Raw genomic sequence first — 17,965 nt, 5'->3', positions numbered from 1 at the left:
AGTGAGCCAAAGTGGTGGAAGACAAAGGATGGAATGGTTTCTGGAGAGCTGCTGGAAAGTTGCAATTAAAAGCTGGCCCCCATGAGACTGACGAAATTCTCTGGTGCCATCACCATCGTCAAATTCTTTCAGACAATGCACTATACATAGTTTGGGATTAGATAGGTAATTTGCTTATAGAGGGTTTTAGTTCTTCTGGATATAGAGAAAAGTGACTTCATCAGGGGAAAAACTCTGCTTGAAATGTCTAAGGCCGACATCCTCCTGCATGACACCAAGCATAGTAAGATAGTCAGTTTAGCAGGCAACTGTTTTCTAGATCTAAATTGGCAGTCCACCTCTGGAGGAATTTCAGAATGATGTTAACATCCCATAGATTGGAATATTCAGAAGAAGAGGATTAGATAGGCAAATTTTTTTTTAATTTCATTGGCTGCTGTGATATTTGGTGTAATAAACAGCAAAGAAGGAGAAGCATATTCCTCGCCTCCATGTCATTCATAGAACTGAAGAATCTTCATGCGTTAGATAGAATTTGTTTTTGGTATCATTCAGTTAGAAGGAGGCAGGAGAACATAATCACTAGCTCTAAATATTTTAAACAAATTATTTCAATGTAGAGTTTTTGGAAAGTTGAGGTAGGATGAAATCTTAGTAAGTATAAGGAGTAGCAAAAAGGCTGAAAGTTGATTACCTGTGGGCAAGTGATATAAGTTGTTCCATCTTAGGTTGCTCCACCTAACCTCAGTGGCACCGACACCATTCATTCTCTTCCATGTAGATATTGAACATTAATGAAACTCAGTCTTTGTGCCTGTTTTTATAACAAGCAGTATGTCTGGATAGTGGATTGTTAGAGATGTCTGATAGGATTTTGAGGAGTGGGCAATTAATGGGATTTACATTGATGATACTGTTATGTGTTTGAGAAAGATGTATGGGTATTGAGTTTCTAGGGCAATGTGGTTCACCTGGAAATTAGGAGCCGTTTGTTAAGGGCTTGTCTGCTGATCTAGCACTACCCTGATTTTAGAGGTCCTGGAGGTTATATGTCTGTGGGCAAGAAGTGAGAATGTGTATTATTTGTGGGATCACATCAGCAGTAACCTGGTCTTAACCATCCTTCTGAACTCCGAGTGATTCTTAGTTGTTCTGATCTTTGCTGGCAGGGAGTTCCAAAGCTTTGCTGCTTGCATTTTCTTATTGCTTTTCTACATTGGATGCTATCTGTGATCCTATTCTTTATGAATTTGCTGCACATTTCAGACTTAGGGACTGATTTAGATTTTGGTGGATTGTTACTGCCTCACAATGGTGATGGATATTACATCCAACAAAACGTAAGTCTCATTATTTTCTATGGGATTTATATTTCGGCAGACAGTTTATCTGTCACCATTGTGATGGAGTAACCCATCTGCCAAAATCTAAATCAGGCCCAGGTATTATTTTATTGATTTTGCTCATTACTGTATTATTCATGAAACTGATAGCCTTTCTGACTACTGATTTACATGTATTTCAATTGGTTTATTGAGACTGCTGCTGCATTTTGCATTTTTTTTTTTTGCACTTAGAAACACATTCATGGTTTTTCTAATTCTTGATGACAAACTCCCTTGTTGAGTCAGACCTTTCTTATTGATTGCATTTTAAAATGCTGTATTGAATCTTGTCTCTAGTGACACATTACCTCCTAGTTCTTGAGGTCAACTTCATCTTTGAGCTGGCAATCTGAGTGCTACAATCCTATGGATTATCTAAGTGACAGTGTCCATAGGGGTCATCATTTTCATAATCGCTGCAAGTCAGTATTTCAGATTTTGTAGTATTCACCTTGTAGTGTTCACTTGCTTTTATGTAGTCTGAATCTAAAGAGAAAGGTGTGAAATGGGTGGCAGGCAAGGGTCAGAAAGGGAGTCAACTTGGCTGCCAGCTTTTAGTAGCTTCTCAGATTCGGCAGTTGTAATTTCTTGGATGGCTGATGTAAACAAAGGTTGAGTATTTGCTTTGATTGTTGTTAGTTGTATAGGACGGCAGAAGTTACTTCTCATAGATAAGGATCCAGTGTGTCTGCTTTGTTTAGATAATCCATTTTTAGCTTATTGCAGAAGTCTTCGGAAAGTGGGGTGGAGGTTTGACAGCTCTCTGTATTGTAAAATTCCAATAGAATTTTACAGATTTCCTTGGGTGGGCAATTGGCATTGTCGATCATGCTTGAGTAGTGGCTTTTTGTGGCCTTCCTAATGTATGATTTGTGCATTCTGTTATGTCTGTGTAGAGACCTTATGGCCCAGATTCACAAACATTGCGCACAAAAGTGATGCAAACCTACCAATGTTTTATGGGGATTTACTGTCCAGCACAAAACAAGTGCCTCATAGTAACGCAAAACAGCACGAAGCACTGCTTTGCATTACTCTACATCAAGGAGGCATTCCATGGGTGGGACATGAGCGTTTCCAAGAAACACCCATGGTTTTTACACAAAACACTATCTACTAAGAATAATAGACAAGATTTTGCACCAAAAATACTACTACTTTGAAGCAGATAATAAAAAGGAGAAATTATTTTCTTTCTCCTAACTTTTCCCCCTCAATTGTGTATGACAGGCAGTTGTGGGTGTTGGTTTTTGATTAGGTGATGTGTTAAAACAGAGTTGAGTTCCGTTGTGATGTAGTGTGGGTGATGTAAAATTTGTATGATTGGTGGTGGCTTTCTTTTTCGTTTGTTGAAAGTGGAAGGTGAATGAATAAGGAATGGAGGTGGAGCATAGAGGCCTAGTCTTAGAGCTCTAAAATCAACGATTCCTGTGCCGTTGATAGTGCATATGAAATTTGTGGATGAGTTGTCTTTTGTGTTGCTGGGTAATGTTATATTGTATTGAATGATTAACATGTTACATGAAGAGGGAGGGTGTGAGGATGGGGTTTGTGAGAGGGGAAGGTGGAGAGGCCTGTGTGTGGTCTTTAATTATTGTAAGGTTGGTTATGCTGTTAGATAAGTGCTATCAGTTATTGGTAGTACATGTGGAATGTATCTGTGAACGGTAGATTGTGTGTTTGGAGGTAATAGAATGTCAGGAGTTGAGGTAATAATATATCTCAGATTTGCTATAGTAGATGTTAGTGTTAAGTGTACAGAGGGATTTTATGAGTTTGGATTGAGAGTTGTAATCTGAGATATGTTAGGATACGTCAAATAGAATTGGGGTGAGTGTGGGTGTCTAGGAATCGTATTAGCATGCTGTATTGGGAGTATGATTAATGCATTAGGCATGTAGGAATAAATAAAAGGGGATGGGACTAGAATGGGTTTAATTTGATTGGGCAATGGAAAGGGAAAGGGATAGGTGGTAGTGGTGGTGTATTAGATGCTGTAATTTTGGGTAGGTGTTTTGGAAGTGAGAAAAGTAGGTCATTGGGTTTACAGTATCACCCACTGTTTCCTGATAAAAATGCAAACCTCACTTATGTGGGTGGGTCTATTGCCCTTGAAAGCAAAGGAACCAAAACATGACAAAAATAAATCAAATTTTTATTATGAAAAATTACTAAATTTAGCAATGTGGGGAGTGGCACAATCTTAGCTTGGGCCGACCTAAACCCCCTGGAAATCTACCAAACCCAGACATTTCTGAAAACCAGACACCTGGGGGAATCCAGGGTAGTGTGACAAGCGACCCCATTACCTTGTTTCACCCGGAATGCCCTACAAACCTCACATTTTGGCTCAAATTATTAATTTTCCTCACATTTCTGTAAGGAAAAATTCCAGAATCTATGGGGATCCACAAAATTCCTACCATCCAGTGGCTCCTGATAACAATGGTACCCAGCTAGTGTGTGGGCAGACCTACTTATTCAGTTCTACATTTTGTATCATGAAATATTTCAGACAGATTAACATTACCCGAGAGAGGATTGTTGCTTTTAATCTTTTGGAAGGTGCATACAAGCTAAGCCCAGTTTCATACTGTGCATTAATTATCCATCAACCTCACAGATTTGAAGCACCTTTAATTATCACATTTCAATAGTTACTGGGTGATTTTTCTAAATTAATGTACTTACAGCAAATTTTATAAGCAATCTGATGTGCAACATTATTAAATCTTCTAGAGTTTGGTGTGCCATGAGCACTGCCATACATTAGCCTTATGGTTGCCTCACTCATTCAGCGGTAGGGGAACAGTAGGATTCTGCTGGCCAAGCTTCAGCACATATGCTGCATCATCCCACATGCAGCATTAAGCATTCATCATTTTTATTTACTGTTCCAAAAATGTATTTAGAGGTGCACGAAAGGACTTTTGGAAATGGAGCAATCCAACAGCAAATTGTAGCCACCCCCGCTAACAAAACGTTATAAAAAAACTTTCTTTGTATTGAAAGAAAAAAAGAACATGAGCCTTGTAAAGTGAGACGGTGGGAGCAATCAGGTGCTTCAACCAGGAGAAAAAAATAATCAAAAATGCGCAATAAAGGGTAGGTGGAGCAACTGATGATCTGAGGATATTGAGGAGGTAGCAACATGGGGTTTGTAAGGATGAGAAAACACATGCACTCCCACAGAGTGCTGAAAGAATGAGAAAACAAGTAGTTGTCTGAATGCAAGCAGCAGAAGAACACAAGTCATCCAATCAGAACCCAATAAAGAAGAAACACTCTTGAGGGTGGGGCAAACAAAGAATAGAGGACAGATCCACTGAATAAAAAGCAGGGCAATTAGATACACAAAAGTACCCAATTAAGAGCAGTGGGATAACTTAAAGCCCATTATATGTATACAGTTAGATGTATTAGTGGCAATAGGTCTAACAAATAGGGTTTTCGTTAGACAGAATGTGAACTGTCATTCAGGGCCAAAACATTGGAAGGAAAATACGATCTATGCAAACCCTGTACAAAAACAGAGGGGCAACTACATTTTTAAGATTACTTTCAAGTAAATCTATAAAAAGGCATGTCCAATTCAGTTTTTAAAACCTCCACTGTCTCTACTGACGTCTGAAAACCTATTAATGGCATTCAGCTTCTAATTTGCAATCAAATGATTTAGGTGAAATGGTTTCTCAGACTAGCTATTCTGTGAATTCATTTTTCTATCATATCACATATAACCGCAGCTGCAAGTCTGAATTCTACTTTGATTAGTACTGAGGGCTTTGAATGCTGGCATCCTAGCCTGAGCTCCACTGTCATGTCTCCATTTTAGTGACTCCTACCAGCTTCTGTGAGCCCTGAGCAGCCCAAAGAGGAGAACAATGCCAGAGCAAAGTTGGTAACAGAAAGTGGCTTTTGTTCTGCAGTTTCATAATTGAATCTGCTGTATGTGTATGTACGTGACTGCATACGTTTTCCCTTTTAAAACCTGTACTTGCGTGCCAAAAAGACCCAAATCTCCCAACCCCTAAGAAAAACAAAACCTGAATAGGTGGTCCTCCTTTGCAAGGTGGTCCTCCTTCTACTCCCACCTTGCAAAGGCCTACTGGTTTATAAGACTAGAGTTTCTATTGGCAATAGGCTTTGGGTCTTGGGCTCCTATTGGGTTATAGGGATAGGGTTCCCTTCGGCCCAGATCACTTGTTTGAATTGAACTGGATTGAATTGATTACTGATAGAGCACACTACCACTCCCAAAGGAGCATCTTGGCGCTATATGGACGGCCAAACGACTCACACGCATTCAAGATCAGAAGCCACATAGGTATCTTCTTCAGAGGAGAAGAGAGTAACATAATGTAACGGGTGTGAAAATATCCACGTCTTTAACTGCTTTCTAAAGGTAACTTTGGAAACAGTAAATCTTAGTGAGCTGGGAAGATGGTTCCAGGCCTTAGTGCCTAGTACTGTAAAGGATTTACCTCCACTAGTTCTTAATCTGAAAGGGACTCTTTTTAGTAGATTTGCATGTACATATCGCAAAGATCTATTAATGGTGTAGTGAATGAACCTGGCTGACATATATCTCATTCCCATACCTTTGTAGGCTCTAAATGTCAGCAGGAGAATTGTGAACAGCACGCTCTTATGTACTGGCAGCCAGTGGGAGTTCTTCAGAGCCGCTGAAGCTCATGTGGGAAGTTTTAGGACCAATCTAGCAGCTGCATGCTGAACGACTTGGAGTTTCTGAACGGTCAGTTTATAGGAGCCAGAATACAGACTGTGTTAGTGATCCAGTCTAGAAGTTATGGAAGCACATGCCACAGTCTTCCAGGCTGCCAGTGGAAGAAGATCAAAGAATTTCCTCAGTGATTCTATTAAGTTGAAGCACATGCTTGCCAGAGTAAGGGCCTGAGAAAAGAAAGACAAAGGAGGAATTAAATTTAACTTGCAACGTTTCTGGCCACCTATACGGTGGCGCATTCTGGTTCCGACTAACATTTCGAAGGGGCAAAGAAATTGGGTTAGCCAAACCGTGTGATGTCCTTTTTTTCCGTATTGCGTTTCAAATGGTTGTCTTGCATCCATTAGATGAGTGCGTGAATGAGAAAGGCCCCAGTGTGACCAGTTGTCTACGGTCTGCAAGGAACATTTTTATCCAGGAAAATGCAGATCCAATATTTCCGCACTCTTTTATCCTGTGGAGCAGGATGTCATGGGAGATGGTATCAGATGCAGCAGAAAGGGCAAGCAGAATCAACACTGCATTATTCTTTGCATCTAACGTCAGTTTCAAAGTACCAGCAACTTCAGTAGAGTGTTTAGGGCGGAGACCTGACTGTAGTGAATGACATAAATCTGTGTTCTCTAACTCTGCGTCCACACATACCACAATTGTTCCTCACAGAAATGTGAGGGAAACGTGTGATCTTAACCAAAGTGTGTGGTTTGCAGGCCATTGTGGGTAAGAAAACATAGTAGGATCCACACATTACACCACTCTGGATTCATCTGGGTCTCTAAATGTAAGAAATAGCCAGGGTTTGTACTTATCCATTTAGGGGAGGTACAGCTGGAAAGGGCTCATAGTCTAATTGCATGGCCTGCTTTCACTTTGTTTACTGTGACATCAGCATGCTGTGATCACTGTACAACACTGCAAACAAAAACAAAAGTCAGGAATTGGGAGAAGTGCTTCCCATGATGTCCTAATTGTTTTTTTTTATTTTTTTAATGCTTCTGGTGATTGTGGGTGGTGGATGGCATATTGATGTCCTCCACACTACAGGGGTATTGCGTTGGATGTCAATGGGTCATCTACTGCAGCAGTTCTTAACCTTTTGATTTCTGTGGACCAGCAGTGAATCATCTCTGGAATCTGGGGACCTCCCACTCAGTCATTATATGACGCCAGGGATCACCTGTCTAAGCAATTTCCATGATTTGAACCACAAAACGATATACAAAACAATACAAAAACAAGTACAAACTATGCACATGCCAAGCTATTGAAATATTTTGTGTAATTCACAATCAAATATAGAAAAGTTTTCACATTTTCAATTTTGCTTCTTTATTAGTATTTACTTTATATTAATTAAAATTTTCTGTTTATAACTTTATATTAATTTTAATTTCGGGCCACCGGTTCAGAACCAATAGTCTACTTCATACTTGAGGCAAAGGTGGAATTATTTACATCTCAGTAGCCTTCCTCCAAGGTTTGACAATCGCCTGTTCACTTAGATACAGATTTTCAATAGAGTTGGGCGAATACATTTGTGACAAGTAATGCTTCAGTAGTTTCAGTATACAATAGACACAATTCACTGCACTTTAATAGCTGCTAGATATAAACCATATCATTACAAAACATTGTTGGAAATATTCTAGTCCCCCCAGAGCATGTAGAAGTGAAACTATTGGTTGAAACTACATGCCTGTACTGTACAGAGGAGAATTCTTCAGCATTGCATATGTTTGTAATATGTACCTCCATATCTGGTTTGTGGAATCATGTTTTACAGAGTTGAGAAAGATTATCAAGTTCTACTTGCAGATGCAAAGAAGTTTGTAATTGTCAAAATCAATATCATGAACATCAGGACTTAATTTTCATTGCAGTGCAGATTGGCTCATTATATGTTGCTAAGCAATGCCAAGACGCAGAAAAATGTACATTTTGGGCAACTGTGGAATTCTGTGATTGACTGTTTTAATATTAAAATGGCAATGAATTTGATTAATGACCACCACTGTTTGGAAGAATTTGGTATTCCGAACGCAATAAATTGTCAAAGACACAGAAAAGGAAAGGAGTAATATTTCTCTGCTTGCATAATACTTATGAGATGTTTCTATTCCAATAGAATGTTTAGGGTATCATATTAGTGTAGTGTGTTATCTGTTCTGAGAAATAAGAAAGAAACCAATTACGAAAAGGCAGTTGAAACAATAACATTAACATTTAAAATTAAAACAATGAAAAGTAAGCGAGGGAGAGAAAGATGATAATAGTGCACTTCGGTTTTCAGTAGTCTGCCCCCCCCCACAAGAGAAAAAGCAAAGCATTTTATTGCCACTATTTTTTTACAACCTGTCAGCAGGATTGCTGTCATTTGGTCTTCCTTTGGCATAGACTAGAAGATCCAGTGTCCAGAAGCTTGCATACTGAAGACACAAACAAGGAGAAAAAACTATTAAAGGCAGTGGCAGAGGAAGAGGGGTGGGTTGGAAAGCACACTCATTCATTCTCACACGCACGCACATCCATTCACAACACTCACCAACATTCAAACATACACGCACAGACCAAACATTCATTTAAAAAAAACACACACACTTGCCTTCAGCTCGGACGTCCCAGGAGGGTTGGGACCTTAGGTCAGCCAATGAGGGAAGGCAGCAGTCCCAACTTCGTCACAGAGTGGGTTGGGGTCAGTGAGACTTCTGACCCCCATCCCACTCTGTGACGAGGTGTCACTGATTGACACTCGCACTGGACCCTTCAGGGCTTAATCCTGAAGCGCCTAGGTTGGAGTCAATGGGTGACGCTTCCCCTTGTCACCGAGGGGGAGGGCGTCGTAGCACCTTTGCTGAGCCAAGGAGGCCACACCCATAGGATCTGTGACCTCTTTAGCCCAGCAAAGGTAGCAAGGAGTCTGCACAAATCGTGCATATCTCACTCCTGGCTGCCTGAGCTGAACATGAAGTGTGTCTGTCAGGTTGACCTTTGCTCAGCCTGACAGCCACTCTTCATGAGGGGCAAAAGTTGGGGGGGCGTGGCCCCTCCACCCTAAAGGATGGGCCGCAGCTGATTAAAGGAACAAATCATCTCATAAACTAATAAAAACAAGTTAGTTTACTCAAACAAGCATGACAGAGCCCCACTATCATCAATAGTATTACTACCAGTACTCCTACTAGTGAAATTAAAACTACTTTCAATGGGGATCAAACCCCCTGTATCCTCCCAGTATACTATACACTGCTCATCCCAATGCAGGGTGTCAGAGAGCTTTACATCACAAATACAGATTATACAGTGAGAATAAATCATATGTGTGTACCTCAATTTAAAGGATGTGTTACATAAGAGAGAGAGGGTTACAAGGTGTAAGAGCCCCATATCCTCCATACCTCACAGTGCTATATTAGAACAATTACAATTTATGAACTGCAAGTAACAAATGGATCTCTGCCTTAAAAGCAGTAACCCACTTACCTATTTACATATAATAAAAATGTGTCAGTGGTGTGTTACATATTATGCTACTTTGATTCAATACCAGGACTAAGCAAAACACAGATCCCTCCAGCGAATACGTTATCCTCCAGAGTTATCTTACCATTATTATTATTCCCTGGCAAACAAAGAACTCTGCAGCAGGTGTCTTAATCCCATAAGATATTTTAAAATACATACACTGCAACCAATTAAGCCAAACAAATTCACAGCCAAGTTTCTTCTTGTTGCCAATTTCATTGTGGCAGGGTTTAATAAAAATAAATGTATAAGTTGAGGCCCAGAGTTTACGTAGGGGTTGCGTCAATATTTTGGCACAAACCCAATGAAAAATCTCATTTGTTAACTATTGTAATGTGCTCAAATGTACTCATGTTAAATCTGCTAACCATATGTGATGTCTTAAGATCTGATGTTACTGTCGCGTGGGCTCTCATTATCCTAAATGAGACTACTGGATTTCTAGGCAGCAGGATCGATCACGGTGTGGAGGACTGAGTCTGACCCACGTGTAAGGAACTCTGTCACCCTAAATCCGGTTTTTGCTCCGGCTAACTAGCAGTGCCTCATTTCTCCCAAGGGGAAGAGATGATTGGGCAGCCGAGCGCATTACATTTTTGGAACTTCTCAGGGAAGTCGTGGTCACTCAGATCCAAACCAACTCTCTCATTTACAGTATGATCTCATATACAAATGACAAAGGCAGTATAAGTTTTATATAATGTTTTAATAAAACAACTGCATTTTAGATAATAAAGCGTGAGCCGCAATAACCAGAACCATACAACACAGTAGGATTGAAATAGTCACCAGGAGAGTAAAACATAAGAACAAAGCTATCATGGTGTCCAACAGTTTCTACTCTCCCTCTGCTTGTTCTATTTCGAGCACAGCATGTTAAGCTTCTAACTTGCCTTTCTGAATCACCGGGGAGACATCAGCCCTCATACCTGAGCAAAGGCCTGTGATCTTGGTTCAGCATCTGCAACGAGGCAGTCAGCGTCTAGTTGTGGTTCCCTGGTCGGAATCTCCCTCTTGCGTGTGTTGGGACAAGGAAGTGTTTTTATACGTGATCACAAAATGTCCCTACGCAGGAATGCCAAAGACTAAACTCCTACCACGTCTATCGGCAATGTACCAGACTGTATCCTTGACTGAAGCACAGAGTGAACAAGAATGTGCTATGGAGAACTCCAGTGCTGAAGTAGGATAAACAGTGTGATATGAATATAAAACAAGACCGTAGAACTGGCTATTTGAAAAATAACAGTACGAAGCCTAATGAAAAGCATTTAGAGCAAAGTGCACAGAGGCTCTAAGCTGCAAGCAAATGCGCAAGGATACGTAAAACTAACCATACTACATTACTTCCTGTGAGGTCATGGGTTGTGATGCCATTTCCTATGTTGCCACATGCAATGTCATGCACTGTGATGTCACACGCTGTGATGGCACGTCTCATGATGTCACTTTCATACTGCCTAACATGGTTAGTCCCCCCCTCTTCTTTAGGACATGTTCCCTGAGAGGAAATTTTTATTTATGTGGGTTGCCAAATAGTGGAATATTTTTTAAATGACTTTTTGCTATTTTCAGGGTACTGAGCTAGAAATGTTGTTAGTAACATTCTCAGTCAGAGCAGAGCTGCCCTGTATGGAGTGTGACTGAAGTACTTAAATGAAGGGTCCTTGAGGGGGAGGTGTCAGCCTTGACTACCATGGCAAAAATTCACCCACCCAAATGGTAGAGTACACCAAACTACTTGTATAAATACATTTTTCCTTCAATTCATTAGTTATTTAAACATTTTAATGTTTTTTTGAGGCATATACAAATCCTTTCTTATTAGCAAAAATATACATTAAGAACATATTCCACTGATATTGTCCAAGATAAATACAACATTCCTAAACTGAGGTGCTCCTACAAAGTGAAAGCACGGTAAAAAAATTAATAGGTGAAAAAATGTATCTGTGAATATTTACAAATATATACACATAGAACTGTGGCTGATAACTCATTCAGTATTCACAATAATACAGCATCCATTATTTGCATGTCTTAAATTGACAACTTTTTAAGTACAGTCCACAGTAAAGTATTGTCGACGTTTCAACCCTAAGGGTAAATTAATTGCCAGTGGGTCATCATCAGGCCAAGGAAATACAATAGGAAGCACCCACAACACGTTACAGAGATCAATCTCCTCAGAAAACTGGTATGTAGCATCCATCAGTGTGTATCCTAACGCCGAGATCAGCTCGAACTGAATCCAGAAACAGGCCACAACTCATTCAGCAGAAACGGCCGGGACATATCTTATCTGGACCAACATACACCTCTTGTCTACTTACGAGATCGGTGATTGGCAGGTCCCTCACACAAATCCTTAAGAGTAATTTTGAGTGTGTATAATATGCAGTAGTTTATAGACAAATAGCACTGAGGGTTTGTTTTTTGTCATATGCTTGCCATTGTCTTGGTGCAGTGGTTACTAGTGTCTTGGTGGATCGTGGTGAAGGCATGACGCTTACATATAGCCTCATTGAGTAAGGAATGGGACAAAGATGGGGATGAGGATTTAATGGTTTGATTACTTACTGGTGATCATCAGCACTCTGATTCACACTCCTTCATCACAGTACTTATGTGAACACCCTTCCACCTGCAACTGTCTCACTATGTGGGCATGTGCTATGATGTTAGATCTCCAATCTGTTTTCATCATTCCTTGCACCTGGGACCACAAATTGTTCCATGGAACTTCATCTACTTTTCACTAAAGGCAACATGCTCCTCTTTCAGCAGCCAAGATCCCTTTAGCTGTATGGAATATTAATATTTGTGAGTTCCAGCTTGATGGATATCCATGGAATGCCTCTAAAGTGGTTATAAGGAATGAATAACAGGGCCAGCATGATGTCATCTGTCAACACGTCATGACAACTGTCCTTCAACTGCCAAAATGCTTACAGTCTTCTAATATATGCAGTCTTCTTTTTAAGAGCCACAGCTTACAGATGTTATCTTGGGAGCCACTCATTTAAATATAGCTCCCTGCTTACATGTTGCACCCAACCCTCATTTCTCTTTCTTGCTCACACCTGCCATGGTCCATCCTCTAACGCAGTATGGCGCATTGGGTCTCATGCACAACAGAAGACAACACAGATTGCCATGCTCAGAATATCGAATACAGTGTGCCACTGGTATTTTGTTCTTATGATGATCAGAGTGTTTATAATTGTTGGTGTATACAATGGTGCTATCTTGGGTAGGTTAATAAATTTTATAGTTCACAATTGTAGTTTCTAGCATCTTTATTGTAATGTGTTAACTGCTTTGTTCTTGGTGCCAAGTTTAGTATGACACAAACTTAAGTACTGATCAGCATAACACTTGTTAAATCGCTTAATAAATTCAAGTGCACTCATGATAGACCAACTGAACATGCATGTCACTTCCTGTGATGTCACATGCAGTAATGTCACACGCAGTGATGACACACCCATTCTGCCTAACTTGGTGAGTCTCCTCACTTCTTTTTAAGGGACTTGAGCCCTGCTCTTACACATTTTGTATCTGCCTTGATGAAGGATAAGTGCACCCCGTTACAGGAAAAACAATCCCCTGGTCACTTGTGAGTCTTCGAGTGTCATATTTGTGGTCATAGGACTTCTGTGTTCCCAAAATTCACAGAATGTCTATTTCACTGGGGATGAGGATGGGGCAGCCTGCCACAGGAACAAAACATATGATATCTTCCTGTGTATTACAGGAGTTCCCCTTGGTAGTGTTTAGGCATTAATGAGTTCAGCAAGAGATAATCTACCAAATTCAGCACCCAATGTTCTGTCAATGACATTGGAACAGTAGAGTTGCTAGAACTTACAAGTTGGTTACGAGAACAGGGCAGACACATTCACCTTTTTTTATGTGACCACACTAATAATCATGACCTGGTACTACAGAAATTATTCTTAGTATAAATAATCTTCTCATGTTTCTCTGTTTCATCTCACAAATGTAACATTTCCTTGCAAGTATCTATGTTACTGTAAAAAAACATATTTCAATGAAGAGCTAAGGCATTCTTTCTAACAAATGTTCTCTTCATGTTTCAGGTAAATATGTTTATCAACCCATGACACCGGTAGAACAGCTTCCAAGCACAGAAATCCCTGCCAAACCTAGAGAACAGGCAAACACCATTCAAATCTCTGTCTCTCTTACCGAGCAGTTTTTGAAGTTTGCATCAGTCTTCCAACCCCCACTCCTTCCAGAGTCACCAAGGTATTGCACCATCTCCGACCTTTTCATTGACAACTATCAGGTAAAATGCATCAACGGGAAAATGTGTTATGTTCAGAGGCAGCAGCCACAGCTGCCACCATCCAAGAATAAGCCTGAACAAGGCACTACACAAGATGCCTTAAACTTAAAAGCTAATGATGGGCCAAAATTAGACCATTGCTCTTCCTCATCTAGCTCGGAAGACTCTGGCATCAATGCGGTTGGGGCCCACTACATGGAGTCTTGTGATGACGACACAGAGGAAGGGGCGGAGTTAAGTTCTGAAGAGGATTACAGCCCTGATTGCAGTTGGGAACCTGATGACTGTACCCTGTTATCACCTTCCAAGTCCGACCTGGAAGTAATTGAAACTATAGAAACTACAGTTTGAACAAAAAACAATATCAAACTATCCACACACACAAAATTGTTGGCAGTGCTGGTATGTTTAGTTCTGCTGTTTGTTTAAGTAGGTTTTGCCACTATCACATCTTTCAAAGCGTGTTGATTCCTATCCTCTTTTATGTTAATACTAATATGTTGGCTTTGCTCATTTATTGTGCTATGGCCACACATTTTCATATGAAAGCCAGTACATGGTCCTCAAGATCCATTCTTGGAAAATAGAAATATATTGTTGCAAGCCGGTCACTGTAGCTTTGTGTTCTGTACATCTCTGAAGCAAAAGTGGCTAATCTGAGAATTCATGATAGTAATAGTGGCTTACTGGGAAACTGCTAAAACCTCAAACAAAAATACATGGAATAAAAATGTTCTCTAAATAATGTTACTATTAGCTCAAACTCACTTGTACCTAAAAAATATCTTCATGAACAACATGGTCCGCTTAAGTTTCAGATTGCAAAACAATCAGGTGGTCACGTGTTTAATATTTCTCCTATCTTCTGACCAGATAGTCAATTATAATAATTATTATAATAATATTAATCCAATACCAATACTGAAATGTAAATGGTGCCTTATATATTCTTCAGGAAGGTTCCTGTAAATTAAAAAAGCACATCATATAAACACACTATTATTGTATACTGTTGATCTTAAAATAATATTTATAAACCACTGTTTTATATTTGTATAGTGATATTACTATGTTGCCTCCTTTTTACTATTCAGCATTTATTTGCAAAAAAGTACTTTTTAGACAATGTTTTTCTGCCACATTGCATCAGGATTTGTATGCCTATGATCTGCACGGCCATGAAATGAGCTCTTGCACTCAATTTCTTTCTCAAATGGCTTAGCAGCACAAAGGAAAAGAATTCAGACGAAATGTTATGCCTTTGTAGTCTTTCCGTTTTGGCTGCAGCTTTTCAATACATTTTGAATTGTTCTTAAACAGTCACAACAACATGGCTTAGAGCCAGAAAACAAGTATTATCAAATCTGTCAGGCCAATCATGTAGAGACTCTAAAAACTGAAATGCTAATGCCTGTCTTCCTAGGGAGTTGCCGGAGAGGTCTCACTAGTGCCTCCAGACAGCACCAAGCACTAGGGATTCACAATCATCCTAGGGTTGGAGGGGCTCCCTAATATAAATGCCATTTTCTCTCTGGGAGTTATTATGTAGAGATCTACATCTGAAGATCCTTAGGGATATAAGTAACCTCTCAAAGATAAGCACAAATTAACAATCCTGAATCACAAATGTTGAGAATGAACATTGCTTTTTCTTGTAAAAATGACCAACATTCATAACACTCTTTCTTAATACTTGCCTTCTAAACACAATGCCGTATAGCACTCTGTCTATATTGAAGAGGTCCATTACACACTGCTGTTAAAGACCCATTAATAGGTACACATTAAAGGGTCTTCAACTAGCCCTTCTCTGTCTTGAACATGATTTAAGTTATGATATGCACAGACTAGTGAGTCTTCAAAAGAAAATGCACAATGCGTAGGAACTCAGCAAGAGTTGAAATGAGGACACTATGCAAGTGTCCTGTGAGTGCAATCATAACTTGAAGAAGTGTCCAGCAGCTGTGAGATCACACCTTTGGTTTTAGACTAGCCTGGTGCAACTGCAACAGCTAAAAAATGATCTGGTTTAAACACTTCCATGAACTGTAGGTTCAAGTGCACACAGGTATTAGATAATACTTTTTCCGAACAACATATGACATTTTGTTAACACAAATGTATGATTTGTAGGTGTGAGATTGTGTGGAAGTATATGTAATATCAATTCTGTTAGCTAGAGGTGAATCTGCCTCCCAGGGGATCTTTTGATACAACCAACAAATGCAACTGGGGTATTTCTTGTAGTGTAAACTACATGTACAGATTAATGTATTTATAATATGTGCTGGTATGAAGAAAATTAAGACGGGGAGGTGGGCAATTTGTAATAAATTACTACATTAACAAAGGTTTTCCATAGTTCTATAATTACATTTGACAATGTAGGGTAATCTGATTCCTGAGATTGACACATATATAATACACCCATTGACAAAGTCAATAAGTCTGGCGCTGTTTGTTTTGACATATTTTTTGCAAACCTTTCTGTCAGTGTTTGAGCTTTTGCGCCCTTGCTAGTATAACAAAAAACTTGTTAAAAGCAAAAATATTTTTTGGTCTCAAAAAGTGCCATTGTAGTCTCCACCCTGCTGGTGTAACAAAAACATTGCTAAAAGCAAAAATAGTTGTTTTTAGTCTCAAAAAGCACACACTGACATTGTTCCAATAAAGGAACTACTTTGTGGATGGATGAGCACTTTGTGAAACAGCAGAATCATGTCTCCCACAGTTAAGTTAGCCAGTGGGCTCACCTGCTGGCCCAAGCTGTATGCAAATGTGAATGACACAACAGACCAATTGATGAAGAGGGCTTGTTTAAAGCCCATGTACATAAGCAAATCATACATATATATATATATATATATATATATATATATATATATATATATATATATATATATATATATATTTCATTTTAGTGAAATCGAAATGTCTTGCCTAAAGACCTAAACACACACAGTAATGTTTGGTTTAAAAGGTTGTGTGGTGAATTTTAACAATACACTGATATACTGTGGTACCCCTAAAAATGAGAAATGTACTGATAAACACAATATTTTCAGTTTTACATCATTCTGAACCTGATGTTGCCAGACAGAAAAGTGTTTTATTGTCTATTTTTTCTGGGTACTGTCATTGCACTGTTTTAATAATAGCGTATTTCACTCACACTGCCACACTTCTTGTGCTTCTGATATAGAAGGCTTTCCTGGATTAACACGTTTGCTAAATAAACAAAAAGTGGCAAAGCATAAACAACTTTCCGAAGCCACTAAGTAAATAGTCACTAGTACTTTGTAAGAATTATAAAATCTAGATACTGGTTGCTGGCATGGTTTCATGAATGTTTTATCCTTTGTAGCAAGTACTGTAGGACACTTAAGTAGTTTCTTAACATATGTTGGAAGCAAGTTTACAATATATGGATACACCTGAGGAGTAAGTCATAGTGTGATAGAAAGTGTGTTCCAGGTGTTTCGCGTACCGTGAAAATGGTGCTGTGAATATTTTTCTCTCTCAAACTATGTTACAGTGCAAAGTTAATTCTGTGATGTTCTTGCAACTCTTTTGAGCAAGAAAAAGGCCACCCTAATGTATAGCTTCTGCTGTTAAACTCCTATGATGTTGCACAAATAAAAGAGTTTTGAAGTACCATCCCCCTTACATGTATGTTTTTTAAAATGTTTTATGATACATTCAATCAAATTCATGCAAAACAGTTTTTTTGTGTGTTGGTATGTTAGTTTATCTTACAAATACTTCTGTTGTATGTTTCTACTATTTGCTTATGGAATTGACAGTTCTGTGGGTGTGTATATGTGAATGTGTGAATGTATATGGCCTTTTGTTTCTGTGTTGTGGAGGTAGAATAATGATGGTTTTGACAAGTACCTGGAAATACAGAACCTCACTCAATACCTCAATAGTATGACAGCTTCAGGTCCATGCTGACCCCAAAGCCATGAGAGTGGGGAACATCAAAAGTACAGAGGGCCA

General features: G+C 39.3%; 1 protein-coding gene across 1 annotated transcript in view; it reads left to right on the top strand.

The window, feature by feature from the left end:
- Positions 1–17,623, top strand: part of C3_1H3orf70 (chromosome 3_1 C3orf70 homolog) — a 128,159-nt gene extending 110,536 nt beyond the window's left edge. Inside the window, exon 2 of the mRNA XM_069225814.1 lies at positions 13,758–17,623. Within this exon, the coding sequence (XP_069081915.1) occupies positions 13,758–14,317 (560 nt within the window). The 3' untranslated portion in view covers positions 14,318–17,623. The remainder of the gene's footprint in view (positions 1–13,757) is intronic.
- The last annotated feature ends 342 nt before the right edge of the window (positions 17,624–17,965 follow it).

Source organism: Pleurodeles waltl, chromosome 3_1, assembly GCF_031143425.1.
Source record: "Pleurodeles waltl isolate 20211129_DDA chromosome 3_1, aPleWal1.hap1.20221129, whole genome shotgun sequence".
In the NCBI taxonomy this organism is placed as follows: Eukaryota; Metazoa; Chordata; class Amphibia; order Caudata; family Salamandridae; genus Pleurodeles; species Pleurodeles waltl.
This window is presented reverse-complemented; position numbering and strand designations above follow the sequence as displayed.